The sequence below is a fragment of the Pyrus communis genome, chromosome 4 (assembly GCF_963583255.1).
Source record: "Pyrus communis chromosome 4, drPyrComm1.1, whole genome shotgun sequence".
Taxonomy (NCBI): domain Eukaryota; kingdom Viridiplantae; phylum Streptophyta; class Magnoliopsida; order Rosales; family Rosaceae; genus Pyrus; species Pyrus communis.
This window is the reverse complement of record NC_084806.1, coordinates 12,950,694-12,966,383: the sequence shown is the minus strand read 5'-3', so window position 1 is coordinate 12,966,383 and position 15,690 is coordinate 12,950,694. Positions and strand designations below refer to the sequence as shown.

The following is a 15,690-nucleotide window of genomic DNA, read 5'->3' as shown; positions in this document are numbered from 1 at the left end:
CCTGTCCCTTGTACAAGTATGGGTCCCCTTGCGAATTTAATAGGTCTACCATGCTAGAAATTGGAATAGAATGATGTTGAGAGAGGGATAGAGGTAGAGGGAGAGAGGGAGGAAGCAATAATGGTTGTCTGCACATGAGGGTAAGGGTGTGCATAAGAGGGGCATTAGGGTTCAACCTTGACTCAGATGTTTCGTGTTCGTCTCGTACGGCACAGCATCCCTCCCACCCTCTTACACATCGTTGCTCTCACCCATTTACCCCAAAACCCACGTACTTTTCCAAATCTCACATTTCTACAACTCTTGCTTGTTTTTGTTTTTTTTGTTTTTTTGTTTTTGAATAAAGTGCCGATTTTAGTTCCTAAATTATTACCTCAACGAAAATTAAGTTCCTAAATTATTTTTTGGATAAAAAAATTTCTAAAATTCATAAAAAAAAAAAGGCTAATTACATTCCTAATATTATATTCAAAGTTATTTTATCTAATTTTTCGTCAACTTAAGTCACTTAACATATTTTAAAATGTAATACTATCATTTTCTTGTCTATAAGTCCTTAACATTTTATATAGACTGCGAATCTAACGTTTAATTTACCCTCAAAAGTCAACTCCGTACATTATTTCTTTATAAAAAATTACCAATCTACCTTCCAATGTGTATCACTTGCAAGTAACGTGACTTAAAGTGATGGAAATTGAATATAGTAGTTTCGAATCTAATATTAGAGATGTAATTGGCATATTTTTATAATTCAAACACTGATTTTTCTAAAGAAAAAAAAAATTTAGGGGACCTAATTTTCACTTAGGTTATAATTCAGAAACTAAATTGGCAGTTCACCTTTGTTTTTGTGATAAAACTACTTACTTTTATATAAACTGGTCAATTGTCCATAAATAACATGGATATTGTCACTCAACTTGGATCTTATTCCATTAAAACATAATGACTGTGATTGTAACGACCTATCCCCAAAAACTACGGTTTTTATGATCTTAAAATGTGAAATTTTGAAAATGCCCTTCCAGGCAAATGCATTGACTTTTGTTGACTGCCTTGTCGAGTCACGTAAGATTCATTTTCTTGGCGTATCCGCATAATACTCGTTGCTACGAACGCGTGGGTGCAAACGGAATGTAATTTAGAGTTATAACAAATGAAGTCGAGGGTAAAATTGTAAATTTATTATTTTCTGGAATGTTCCAGATTTTTTGAGGGGGGAACCAGACCAATTAGGAAAGGGAGAAAATGAGAGAACCAATGGGCGAGGAAAAGAAAGGAATGAAATGAGGGAAGAGAGAAGGAAAGGAACCCGGTCCTCTTCCCCTTGACTTGTGACCCGTTTCAAACTCGGTCACCTCGAGAGAATTCCAACGCATTCCCACCATTTTTTTCCAACGAATTAGGACCCCCTATCACCTGCAAACATCATCATGCCCCTCCTCCTTAGTTGATCACCCAAAAATTCGAAGCAAATGAGGCATTTTCATAGTGTACGGCGGCGAAGGCACCGTAGGACTCTTGGTGGCAATCCGTCAATTCCGAATGAAATACACTCAATCTTCACCATCAAAGCACTCCTTTAGAGGTCAGAAACAAAGCACAAACAAGTTTGGGGACAGCAAAGTTGCAAATTTGGCGAATCAAAGCTCACCCAAATTTTAGGGTTCCGAAGGGTTCGAGACGAATTGAAGCATTTCCCTGCCAAAATGGACTTGGCAGTAGGTATAAAACTTGCTCTACTCATTGAGATCTTCATTTCTATGAACTTTGAGAATTTTTAGAAATAGTTGATTTTTTCGGTAAGTCAAGGCAGCCAACCACTGTGTACGGTGGCGTGTGGCGGCGGTGCGTGGGCTGAGGCATCCCATGACCTTCCTAGGCTAAATTTGATTCTCCAATTCCATACGTGAAGTCCGATCGATGAATTTTCGTCGTTTGAGCCTAGGTCCATTAGGGTCCGCCTCTTGATTATTATAGCAATCGACAATTCGACAGTTGAATCGTCACCAAACTTTGATATGTTAATATATATATATATATATATATATATATAAACTTTACGGTTTCCAGAAACGTGTTTTTTTTATATGGAACTATGCTTTGCTTGCCATGTCCTAAATAAGTTACATTTTAAACATTGCATTGTTACAGTTGTGAATTGTATTGTGTGATGCTGCGGAGACTCAGGTAAGCATCAGATGAGTGTTATGTGATTGAATGGGTTGTATTGTAGTGGTATGCATACATTTATTTAGAGCTCATCATGGCTGCACCCCGGTATTAGTGCTCCCGCCTGGGGCTAGGGCCAGTCTTCACGTGATTATTCACCTCCCGCACCACACGCTCACCTTGGATCCAAGTCTAGTGCCAGCTTGTCGTACAAACCATAATAGGTGGTTCTGACTCGTAGGTGACTCGCGATTTATCGCACAACTTTCACGTGATCGTAGCACTTGAGATTACATATTTATACCCAGCCTGTCGTACAGGTCACATTAAGTGACTCTGACTCGTGTGCTAGCCTAAATTGATGAGTTACAGGTCCAATCATACAAGTCACGTTAGGTGACTCTGACTGGCATAATATTTTATATTAGTTTCACACCTGGCTCACATTTATTATTGCTCAGATATTATGACATGGCATATTTCAGTTTTCATTGCTCTTGTGCATTCGTTTTTATACCTACGTAGTAGGGGTGGGCGCGTTGCGGTTTAGTGCAGTTTTGAAGCCAAAACCAAAATGAAACCAAATCGTTTGGTTCAATTCGGTGCGGTTTCAAATGGTTTCGGTTTGGTTTTTGAGAAAAAAATGTACAATTTAAAATATACACATATTTATGCATGAGATGGTCTTATTTTCCTCATATATTAATTAATGAATATGCAGCAAAAACAGCAACAACAATGCAGCAAAAAACAGCGCAAAACTGCCAAAAAAAAAAAAAAAAGCAGCAAAACTGCATAAAAAAAAAGTAGTAAAACAACATAAAAACATCAGCAAAAACTGCAGCAAAAAACTGCACCAAAACTACAGCAAAAAACAGTAGCTAACATGTACCAAAACTGCAACAAATGACAATTACTAAAATTGAGACAACATCCAATGCATCAATGGGTTTAAACTTTAAATCCTTACGCATCACATCTACTAAAATTCAACTTGATCACCAATCACAATACTTTACTACAACCCAATTGAAAAGTTAAGTTTGCCATAATATAACTACAGTTCAAACTTCAAAGTTTCAAACAAAGTTCAATGTCAAAATGCCTTATGACATTAGTACAACCAAAAAAAAAAATGGTTCATGGAATTCAACAAAGTCTTGGTTTTCAACTTACTTTGCATCGTTCAAGTTTCAAACATTTGCCTTTCCTTTTCCTTTTGGACACTTATTCTTTGAAGGTTTAGGAGGCCTTTGAGCTTGTGAAGACCTTGCACCTTGTAAATGCAAAAGGGGAGGTTCTTGTGAATTAGAACCTTGAGATTGCTTTGGAGTTTGTTGTGGTTGTGGATCAAGAGTAAAAAAGGCAATGCTTGAAGCCAATTTGGCCAACTCTACACAATACAAAACTTAAAAAATATAATTGATGTTTAGTTGAAAAAAGAAAACGAAGAAAGCTCTTTTACTTCAAATGATATACTTACCCGATTTAATACTTTTGTAGAACTCAATGTGGTCACTTGAAGGCGCATCATCCTCCAATGTAATAATATTATTGCCCCTCAACCAATTTTGCATGCATATCAAGGCGTCCACATATTTTGGAGTTAAAGAACTCCTAAAATCCGAAATCACTTGACCGTCAGTGCTAAAAGCACTCTATAATGCTACGGTCGAAAGTTGAATTGCAAAAATATCTTTTGCAATTGCGGTCAAGATAGGATACTCGTTACCATTCACCTTCCACCATAGGAGAATGTTAAAATACCTAGTGGACTCCTATTTTGTAATTTGTACCAAGAGATCAAACAAATAAGAATTCACCTCATCTTCCACCACTTTCTCATCACCATCTTCAACAAAATGCATCAATTCATCAATTAGATCATCTTCCGTCATAGCCACATTAGATGAGGTAGAAGAAGGTTGTGATTGTAAATTTTTTGATTTCTTCATATATTTTCCACCTTCAACATTGGGAGCATATTCATCATAAGGGGCACGCAATATATTTTTTATTTCTTCAATTTTCAATTGTGCCTCAATGTCGGAAAGTTTCTTTCTAAAGAGTTGTGTGACATGCCTCAACTTGAACCTCGGATCTAAAACAAGTCTAATCACAATAAGAGGGTTCAATTCATGGTATGAGTCAAAATATTTTTCATATTTTGATCTCATATTGGATGTCATTGCCTCAATAATTGCTCCGACAATAAACCCACTTGCATGTTGGCTCGGGATTTTAAGTTATTGATGGTGGTCTCCACTTTTATGACATCATGGAGGCTGGTATGAACCGTGGAATGTGTAGAAGCACTCACCCTTAAAGTCACATCATAAAACACCCATAAAAACTTGACAAAAACCTCTGCCTTAGACCAATCTTCTTCCGTTGGTGATCCAACCCTTTTCCTCCCCTTGGTTTGGCAAACAATAATCACACCATCTTCATCTTTTTCATCTTCAACTTCCTTAAAGTAAGCCAATAAGGGACTTGCTTCATCGTCCACCATTGTAGCAAAGGCATTCTTAAATTTCAAGGCTACATCCAACATAACAATTGTAGAATTCCACCGAGTAGAGCAATCAAGGCAAATCGTTGCTTTGCACGTCAATTTCACCCTATTCACGGCTTGCCTAAAAACCTCCAATCTTTGTGGAGAGCTCCTCATAAACCTCACACAATTTCTTACAGCTAATAGGCCATTATTTAGCCTCTTCATCCCATGATTCACAATTATGTTGGTTATGTGAGCGATGCATCTCACATGTAAATACTTGCCACCTAGAATAGCTTATGAATTTTCCCACCTATTCATTTTCGTCATAAGTGATTCAAAGCAACTTTATTTGTAGAAGCATTGTCCACTGTGATTGTCATAACTTTGTCTATCCCCCATTCCAACAAGCAACTTTCAATTAACTTTGCAATTGTGGTTCCATAGTGGTTAGGAATAACACAAGAGTTTATGATCCTCTTGTGCATATTCCATTCATGATCAATAAAATGTGTAGTAAGAACCATATAATTGGTGTTTTGTGTGCTTGTCCAAGTGTTGGTAATGAGACAAATTCTATGGGCACTTAAGGTTTTCTTTAAATAAGACTTCGATTCATCACACATGTTGAGAAAAGTTCTCACAAGAGTTCTTCTAGAAGGCACTTTAAACAATGGAATACCAACAACATAAAAAAGTCGAAACCTCATCTTATCAATGGTACAAAATGGCATCTCATCTATGACTACCATCTTGACACATGCTTCTAACACACTCTCTTATGAAAATCCAACATCAACCAGATTGTTACCTTTACTTTTATCCTCAACCAAAACTTTTTTCTTTTTACTTCTATTCCCTTGGTAAAATTTATAATATCTTTCAATGTGGTGTCTCATGCTTATGGTGCCATTAACTCTCGGTTCAGCTGCATAGTCACCCACACTGCTCTGTTTCGGCCAAATATTTCTCCCCCTTTTCATTGATTTTCGATTGTTTTTTCGTCACATAATATGTTGTAAAATGATCCCAAACCCAGCTATGTTTTCTTGAATCAAAGTTACTTACTTTTTCATCTTCTCATTCAGATTCTTCACCGTTATTTTCAGGGTCACCTTCAACGTCTATTTCATTTTCTGACTCAATTTCTATTGCCTTGTCCTCCGGCTTCTCAGGGAAGTCCCTCGTAGAAGAGTGACCAATGTCATTATGCTTGCTGGATTCTTCATATCTTGACTGAAATAAAATACGAAATGCTCAGTATCTTAAATGAATGGAATGCACATAATCTACAACACACAACACAAGCATTAAAGAAAACCTCTCTGACCATATGTGATTATGCCATTTTATTTCAACCCTAGTTGAAGCAGTTCAGTTCAACTTCAACCTGTCAATTTGGTAACCTAATATTAATACTAATTAATAAAGTAATGTCCTAACTTTGATTAATATTAATACTTACTAAAGTAATGTCCTAACTTTGAATTTCAATGCCATACTATTAATGAGTTTGTTTTGTCAGATTGGTATGTGGAATTTAACCATAATTGAAAGATGACTTTCGAGCCTCTTGCATAAAATGACTTTAATTCATCGGTTTTCTGCTGCAACTAGAACTACACCTGACTACTGACTAGAGAACAACAAAACAGAAAATCAATGAAAATAGAACAAAAGAACTTATACGCAACAGTGCTCCAAAACAAGAAAGAACAAAAGAACAATGAAACAGAAAATCAGTAATAGACGATTCGCAAAACAAGAAAGAAAGAGAGGAAAAAGTTCTTAAGTGGAATAAGTTGCTTAACTTCAGAGTTTTCATTGTCCTATAAGTAAGAAAAACTGCATTGAAGAAAATTTTTGATTTTGCTATCAATATATAATGTGGTATGCAGAACACTCGAAGAAAGTGCTAATGTTATTCCAGCTCCCTCAATATGACCGATGCTCAGTGCTTACAACAGAAATAAACATAGTTTCATCTCGTCCCATATTAAAGATTCAATGGATTCAACTTCAATTTCACATCTAAGACTTTGAATTGAATTTTTTATTCAAACGAACCCTAACCTAGTTCCCTTTTTGAATCTTTGATTCAAACGAACCCTAACTGTAAAACTAATTTAATTACAAATTATTAACTAAACCAACTAATACAAGTTCTAAGTTCTTACCATATTAGTTGGAATGAAGAACAGGTGAATGATTTGCCAAGCTTTTGATTTGCAAAGTTCAGGGCTTGCAGATGAAGGGGTTCTAGGGAGGCAAGCAGTGAGGTTGCAGAGATGCAAGCAGCCAGGTCGCACGTAGTGAGTTCAGGGCATTGATGTCGACTGTGGAAGAGATGAAGATGAGTTTTGACTTTTGAGAAAGAGAGAGAGAGAGATGAAGATGAGTTTTAAGGAAAAAATAAAGATGAGTTTTAACCTTCAGGACTCGAAGTGCAAAATTTGATGATAGTCTGGTAATCTAGTTGAACTAATTAAAAGTTTAAAACATAACATTTAATATAGGGTGCAGTTTTAGTTTTGGTGCGATTTTGAAAACCCAAAACCAAAACCAAACCGTTTTCCATGCAGCGTTTTGGTTTCGAAACCGAAACTGTTTCAAAACTGCAAAACCAAACCGTTCTGTACGGTTCGATTCGATTCGTGTTTTGGTTTTGGTTTTCGGTTCCAAGTGCCCACCCGTACGTAGTAGTATTATTATTATTTTCTGGAAACTATATAGGTTTTATGGCAAGGGGTTATAACGCTTTCAAAAGGTTTTTATTAAAACTTTATTTTTAGGCCCACTCATCCTTGTTTTTCGCCTCTTTAGGTGTTAGTAGTAGAGTTTTCATACCGATGAGGATTATTGGCAAATCTTGGTGTAGACGATTAGCATCGATGGTATAATTCTCACCCTATTTTACTATACTGTACTTATGCTCTGTCATCACGTGTGAATTGGGTTCATTCTCGCTCACAGCGCACTCTTGTATTTAGGCATTTTTAAGTTTAAATTTATTCACATTTTCCATATCACTACACTTTATGACTTCGTCACCTTCCAGGTGTCGGCCAACACAGCTCAATTCGGAGTCCTAGTGGACATCCCGGGTCAGGGTGTGTTAGGTTGGTATCAAAGCATAAGTTAGGCAGTATTGTGTTCATCACACGCATGATGTAAGCATTCTCGATTCTTGAGCCTAATGTTCGAATCTGGCCACCTCGTTGAATACAAAAAATGTGTTAGCTTTCGTAAGTTTTGGGCAGTTTTCTATACTTGTCGACACTTTAGAAGATCACTTTGGCGAACGTTTTTAGACTTAAAACGAAGAACTTCACTGCCAAGGAAAGATGTAAATTGGAGACAAGTTGATGGCCCTAAAGCAGGGCTAATGTATCGAATGGTGTATCACCAGGGATCTATAAATTAATCCCATAATTATTTTCACGCCATCATAATCAACCTTTTCAAGATAGGAAACCAGAACTTATTTTGATTCCTTAGCAGTACCCGTTAGCATATCATTTATTAAGATACCTATGAAGTTACTTCGTCAAGATTCCAAAATTGTCTTGAGCGACAACCAGGTGCTAAAAAGGTAGCACTCGACAAATGAAACATCCGAGGGACAGTCACGTTTGGTTCCCAATAGCACTAACCTTCTTAAATGCACTAGTTATCATTTTGGATCTTCAGGAGAAAGATCAACTTCCGTTTAAGCCCGTTCTAAAGTAGATTATTAGCAAATTCCTTTTTCTGGCTTTGGGACATTCTAACCAATACTAGTTTCAGAATTTCTTTTGGTGATGTACTTGTCATTTTGATGAGTATTGGCACCGAAGTACGAGTTACTATACCTATGATTAGTATGAATTCGTTAAGGTAGTGAGTATTTCCCCTAAAATTATGGAACCACCTCACGGGACCAATTCCTTATCAGTCTTCCAAAACCACCACCATAGCAGGCTCTAGTATATAATCAGTCTATGGTGGCGCTACTAATTAACAATATTGTCCGATATCCAAGACCTGTCAACCAATATTCAAGCGATATGATTTCTGATATCGGACACACGTGCTAGTATCTGTAAGTGATACCTTTATACTAGAATGTCAGTTCACAGGTTCAGGGTAACGAACAATATCAAAATATCATAAATCTGTTAATTGGCACGCAACTAATAGATTGATTAACAGTGACTGCTGGAGCCGAAGAAACTAAATCTCGGAAAGTTAGGAGCAAGCTCTGTATTAGGACAGTAAGCTCATAGTTGTTTTTACCTTATCACCTATCTAGGTAAACATAACCTCTCTGACTAGCAACCTTTTCGATCACTTACACAAGTAGATAGTAGAATTAAAGCTAGAGTTAATTTCTCAGTGTTAGAGTGAATGGAGTATCGAGGAAGCTATAAAGATCTACTAGCACGTGGCGAAGTGAAAGGAAGTAGTATGGTACGATTCGAAGACGTACATTTAGGCGTCATATTCCAAAAATCCCACCTGGAATATCATCAAATGGTGAAACGAAGTACACCATCAATCCACTTTCTCGCACTATATCAGTTTTTCTTGTGACTTTTCGAACAAGTCCTACTTCATTGAGAGAACATAGTTAAGAAAGCTTACCGATTAGGAATTTATCCAATTAACCCCTTATCTAGGAAACCTCGAACCTATCTGTGAAGGCGAAAGATCGAACCTTGGGATCGTAACTAGATTTTAGCAACTAAATCAGGTGACGACGAAAAACAGTTAGCCTTATTTCGAATTGCTGGTCTCTTCGACCAACTCCTTGAGTTTGAGTTTTCTTTTGTAGCCTGTTGAATTCATAGTAGTCTTAATGATGACTTTCTCATCCGCTTCAGTAATGAGACCAAATTCTCTAAATACTGACAGTTAGCTTTATACAAAATTTCTCAAACGTGAGTTTTGTTTAGATTGGTACTTTTCTTGGGAGACATGATCTCAGTAAAAGATATTCTTTACTCTTTTCCAAAAGGTTGTAGCGGAAGAAAGTTGACATTCTCACAAAGTGTTGTGAGATCTGAGATATCCTTAGTCTTGTCAAGTTATCGACAATTGGTTAGCTATTTTTCGGCTATAATGTTTTTCCTCACATATCGATCAAGGAAAGTTAGTTCAGCTTAGGGTGTTGATTATGAATAAAGTTTCCGACCTTCATGTTACATTTTTCGATGACATTGATCATTTGAAAATCCATGATGACATGTTCTCTAGATGTTTCAACTGTGCTGAGGTAACATGATGGAGAATCACTTATACTTTGCAACAGTTACAACCGTTTGAAATGAACCATTCTATTCAGGACTTAGAGTCAATTTTTATTATCTTCGTTTGAAATATCGGATGCCACTTCTTGGTGAGAAACGTGTCTAGAACCTTTACCAACCTTAGATTTCTCAAATACATATTCATTTGAGATAAGCTAAAATTTCTGATAGCAACGATGGAAGAGCCAAATCAATGCCTATAAATGCCCTATAGTGTATTACCCTAGTGGTGCAAACATAGTTACTAAGCACCTTTAGCTTGTTCTATCCCACTTCAGTTGGAATTCACAAGCATTGTTTTGACGTTACTTGTGAGATATCAATAAATTGTTTGGATGGTTATAATCACTTCCTGTATCTGTATAAGGATGGAAAATATTACCATAAGCTTCCAATACGAGGTATCTTGTACTTATGGAGTTATGATGATGTTTCAATGACCATCGATCGACGTGACAAGTTAGCTCATTTTATGTTGGTCCAGAGAAACTATGTTTAGACCACTTGGTAAAATTCCTCATAATTGAACTTAACAGATCTTTCTGGCATTTAGACCAGCGTCTATTCTAACTATGATTCCATATTCACTTTTTTGTGCCAGAAGACATTCCAATCATCATTGGATTCTTGTCCACACCACTGCACCTCATATTATTTTTTTTATGTAGACAGATTGTATAGAGAATCGCTCGACGCTTAAAATTTAGTGTGATCATTACTTCCTCAATCACCCAACGAATACTCTGTTGAACGAATCTTGATCGTTGGTGATTAAATGTTCCAGAAACTACCAAGCCTTCTCGACATGGTTTCTCGCTCAATCAGTGAAGAATTCACGATATATCAACCTGGCGGATGCGTGCACCCAGTTTCATATCGATGCTAGCGGGAACTGTTGGGGCATAATCTTCTCACGAGTCTACCAGATATACCAAGAAGAGTTTCATATGGTCTTGAAGATTAAGTAGCCTTTCAGCGTGGCATTGGTGAAGGTATAAATGTAGGTTTTGAGCTTAGTGATTATGGCGTTAATTTCTATGTGTGACTCAAGACTGCAACTGTCATTTGAAGAATGTGGTCAGAGATATAGTTTCTCTAATTCAAGTTTTCAGATCTTATACCATCAATTTGGAAAGCGATCATCGTGGTTAGTCTCGAAAGAAATGTTTTAAGATAAGTGTTTGTCCAGGTGCATTTTCACTACTTTACTTCAGGACTGATGGTTCAGGCTTACATGGATGTCAAAACACTTCTAGCAACTGGATTAGTGCGGTCTGGGATAGTACAACATCACGATCAAGACATGAATTAAATGATCTAGGCATATTTGCACATGCGGAGCAAAATGATATTTTGGCATCCTCGGGAACTTCTCACTAGCTTATTGAGACAACAATTAATTATCAACATTATAGGCTACAGACTGTAATATCGATGGCTTAATAGTTGGGTTCACTAAGCAAGTGAGCTAGTCAGCTCATCTACGGCAGCAGTTATTAGTTAGTGAAGGTTTGGACTCGACTCGTGACACACACGCTCATTCTCGAAATTCGTGACATGACGAATGCTTAGCAAGGTCCATTTTCATTTTGGGTTTTTTATTTTCCATGCAAATTATTTTCCTACTAAGTAGTTTTTATAGGTATTTTGCTATTACAAATTTTTGGGTGAGTTATTTTCATTTTCAGTTTTAAACTCAATACAAGTATTTGAATTGTACATTACTATACATTTATTTCTTGTTGTTATCTTATTATATGCATATATTTTTTAGCTTACGTTGTTACGTAGTATTACATATTTTTGACTCTATATTTTATACGGGTATCATACTACTATATTATCAAGGAAGGATGAAGGTATGAGCTTGGAGGCATGAAAGAGGAATAATTGCACTCCAATTGCGACAGAATGACATTCTCTTTTATGCAACTGCTCTAACTTGATATCTTCTTTACATAGTTGTTTTTCTACTATCTTTTCACTATTCTTATATAACAAGTTATTTTAAATTTCAGGGATGAAATTTTCTTAAGGGGGTAGATTGTAACGACCCGTCCCCAAAAACTACGGTTTTTATAATTTTAAAATGTGAAATTTTTGAAAATGCCCTTTGAGGCAAATTCATTAACTTTTGTTGACCGCCTTGTCGAGTCATGTAAGATCCATTTTCTTAGCGTATCCTCGTAGTACTCGTCGCAACGAATGTATGGGCGCAAACGGAATGTAATTTGGAGTTATAACGAAGGAGTTGTTAACGAATGAAATCGAGGGCAAAATTGTAAATTTATTATATTTTGTAATGCTCCAGATTTTTGGAGCAAAATCTGGAAGGCCACGTGTGTGGCTCAGATTTAAGGGAAGATAAATGAGAGAAAAAAGGGGGGAACTGGACCAATTAGGAAAGGGAGAAAAGGAGAGAACCAATGGGAGAGGAGAAGAAAGGAAGGAAATGAAGGAAGAGAGAATGAGAGGAACCTGGTCCTTATCCCCTTGACCCGTCACTCGTTTCAAAACTTGGTCACCCTGAGTGAATTTCGACGCATTCCCACCATTTTTTCCGGTGAATTAGGACCCCCCCAATCACCTACAAACATCATCACGCCCTTCCTCCTTAGTTGATCACCCAAAAATTCGAAGCAAATGAGGCATTTTCATGGTGTACGGCGGCGACGGCGCCGTGGGACTCTTGGTGGCAAGTCACCAATTTCGAATGAAATACACTTGATCTTCACCATCAAAGCACTTCTTTAAAGGTCAGGAACAAAGCCTAAACAAGTTTGGGGACAGCGGAGTTGCAAATTTGGCGAATTGAAGCTCACCTAAATTTTTAGGTTCCAGCAGGTTCGAGACAAATTGAAGCATTTCCTGGCCAAATTGGACTTGGCCACAGATATAAAACTTGCTCTACTCATTAAGATCTTCTTTTATGTGAAATTTGAGAATTTTTAGAAACAGTTAATTTTTCCAGCAAGTTGGGGTGGCCGACTGCCATGTACGGCAGCACGTGGGCCGAGGCATCTCCTAACCTTCCTAGGCTAAATTTGATTCTCCAATTCATACATAAAGTTCGATTGACGAATTTCCGTCGTTTAAACCTAGTTCCATTAAGGTCCGTCACTTGATTATTATAGCAATCAACGATCCAACCGTTGAATCGTCGTCAAACTTTGATACGTTATAGTACGCAATATTTGAGGATATTAGAAACTTACCGATCAGGAATCCGATGTAAGGATCTTCCCAAATATGATATATAAGTTACGTGTTCTACTGATAAGAATTCTGAGACATAATTTGATAATTGTTCTAGGCACCGATCGTTCGTGACACCTCGATATTCATGCTAGGGAGTTGTAGCGTGGAACACAAGTGGGTCTTTTTCCTTTTTATAGTGTGTGTGTGTGTGTGTGTGTGTATAAACTTTACAGTTTCCAGAAACGTTTTTTTTTTTTTTATATGGAACTATGCTTTGCTTGCCATGTCGTAAATAAGTTACATTTTTAATATTGCATTGTTACACTTGTGAATTGTATTGTGTGATGCTGCGGAGACTCAGGTAAACTTCAGGTGAGTATTATGTGATTGAATGGGTTGTATTGCATTGGTATGCACACATTTATTTAGAGCTCATCATGGCTACACCCCGGTATTAGTGCTCCCACCCGAGGTTAGGGCCAGCCTTCATGTAATTGTTCACCTCCCGCACAGCACGCTCACCTTGGATCCAAGTCTGGTGTTAGCCTGTCGTACATACCATAATAAGTGGTTCCAACTCGTAGGTGACTCGCGATTTATTACACAGCTTTCATGTGATCATAGCACTTAAGCGTACATATTTATAACCAGCCCGCCGTACATGTCACATTAGGTGACTCTGACTCGTGTGCTAGCCTATATTGATGAGTTACAGGTCCAGTGGCACAGGCCACGTTAAGTGAATCCGACTGGCATACTATTTTATATTGGTTTTACACCTAGCTTACATTTATTATTGCTGTGATATTATGACATGGCTTACTTCAGTTTTCGCTGCTCTTGTGCATTGGTTTTTATACCTACTTAGTAGTATTATCTTCTGGAAACTATACAGGTTTTACGGCGAGGGGTTATAATGCTTTCAAAAGGTTTTTATTAAAACTTTATTTTTGGGCCCACTCACCCTTGTTTTTCGCCCTTCCATGTGTTAGTAGCATAGTTTTCATACCGACAAGGATTATTGGCAAATCTTGGTGTAGGCAATTAGCATCGATGGTATAATTCTCATCTTATTTTACCGTACTGTACTTACGCTCTGTCATCACATGTGAATTGGGTTCATTCCCGCTCATAGTGCACTCTTGTTTTTAGGCACTTTTAGGTTTAAATTTATTCACATTTTCCACATCACTGCACTTTATGGCTTCGTCACCTTCTAGGTATCGGCCAACACAGCTCAATTCAGAGTCCTAGTGAACATCCCGGGTATAGTGCACTTTATGGCTTCGTCACCTTCCAGGTATCGGCCAACACAGCTCAATTCAGAGTCCTAGTGAACATCCCGGTCAGGATGTGTCAGTGATGGTTTTATCACAAACGCTTTTGAGGTGTTAAAAGTGGAACAATTCAATATAAGTTACATTTAATTTTGTCAATCCTCATATGTGGGAGTTTTTGTATTCTTCAATATGCTCCATCATAAGAGAGCACCACATAGTAGACACACGTGCAGCCAATTCTGGATTAGTCATTTAAGTGAATAAGCAATGACAGATTCATAAAATTCGACATTGGTCGACACCTAACCACACCAAGATTATTTTCATAGTTTGCATCTTACCACCTGCAAATCAACAAGTTTACAGGTTTTTATCACTAAACCCTTACGTTTCTTGTAGATGAAATGGTAGCAATGGTCTGTCCACTTTAATCTAAGTGGCAATGATCCTTTAACTAAAAATCCATGACTATTGGTCTTTTAACTCATTAAAATGTGCAGTTATGGTCATTTTTGCTAACTCCATCAGAATTCCATTAAAATGACTTATGTTGGAAATACCATTATTACAATTCGATTAAAGTTGAAGGACTAATGCTCTAATTGCGTTAAAGTTGAGGGACCATTTCTTCAATTGGGTTATTTTGAGGGACCATTGCTACAATTTTTTTCATTTGGTTTTCCATATTTGCCCCTTTATTTAGCCTCATGTGCGTGACTTATTTTGACGGAAGTTTTAACGAAGTTAACGAAAAAGACCATAGCTGCACGTTTTGATGAGCTAAGGGACCATTAGTCATGGATTTTTAGTTAAATGATCATTGCTCCATTTGGATTAATACAATTTCCTCTTTCTTGTATCCTTCAACATGTAAATGTCACTCTCACAAGGAGTAGAACTGTGTGTTTGAAGTTGTATCAACACAAGTTTAGATGATGCTCGAATTTTCGCTACTACAAAAAAACAGTTTGCGCAACGAAATAAAATTTGCCGCGCATGGTTCGTCGCGCAAAGCTCATGAAGATAAGGTTTGCACAATGAAGGGTTTGCACGATGAACATTAATCTTCATCACGCAAAGGTACTTTATTTGTCGTGCAAAGATTTTGGTTTTCATTTTTTTTTCATTAATTTAATATTTTGCGCGACGAAATATTTTGTCACACAAGATTTTTGATTTTTTATGTTATTATTTCCCTTATTTTAATTTAATTATATTAATTGTTTGCGCGACGAAATATTTTGCAACTCAA

General features: G+C 37.1%; 1 protein-coding gene across 1 annotated transcript; it reads right to left on the bottom strand.

The window, feature by feature from the left end:
• Window positions 1-3,953: 3,953 nt before the first annotated feature.
• On the bottom strand, window positions 3,954-4,897 carry LOC137732713 (zinc finger BED domain-containing protein RICESLEEPER 1-like). Its single transcript, XM_068472000.1, has 2 exons — window positions 4,393-4,897; window positions 3,954-4,276 (listed from the first exon to the last, which is right to left on the bottom strand). Exons 1-2 carry the CDS (start codon window positions 4,895-4,897, stop codon window positions 3,954-3,956), a joined length of 828 nt encoding a protein of 275 aa, XP_068328101.1.
• Window positions 4,898-15,690: the final 10,793 nt, after the last annotated feature.

What these genes read in the sequence shown, in the direction of transcription:
- LOC137732713 (XM_068472000.1), bottom strand. Translation starts at nt 4,897, where the DNA reads ATGAAGAGGCTAAATAATGGCCTATTAGCTGTAAGAAATTGTGTGAGG. An exon ending in CCGAGCCAACATGCAAGTGG is followed by an intron (nt 4,277 to 4,392) that starts GTTTATTGTCGG and finishes GACTTGTTTTAG; the next exon opens with ATCCGAGGTTCAAGTTGAGG.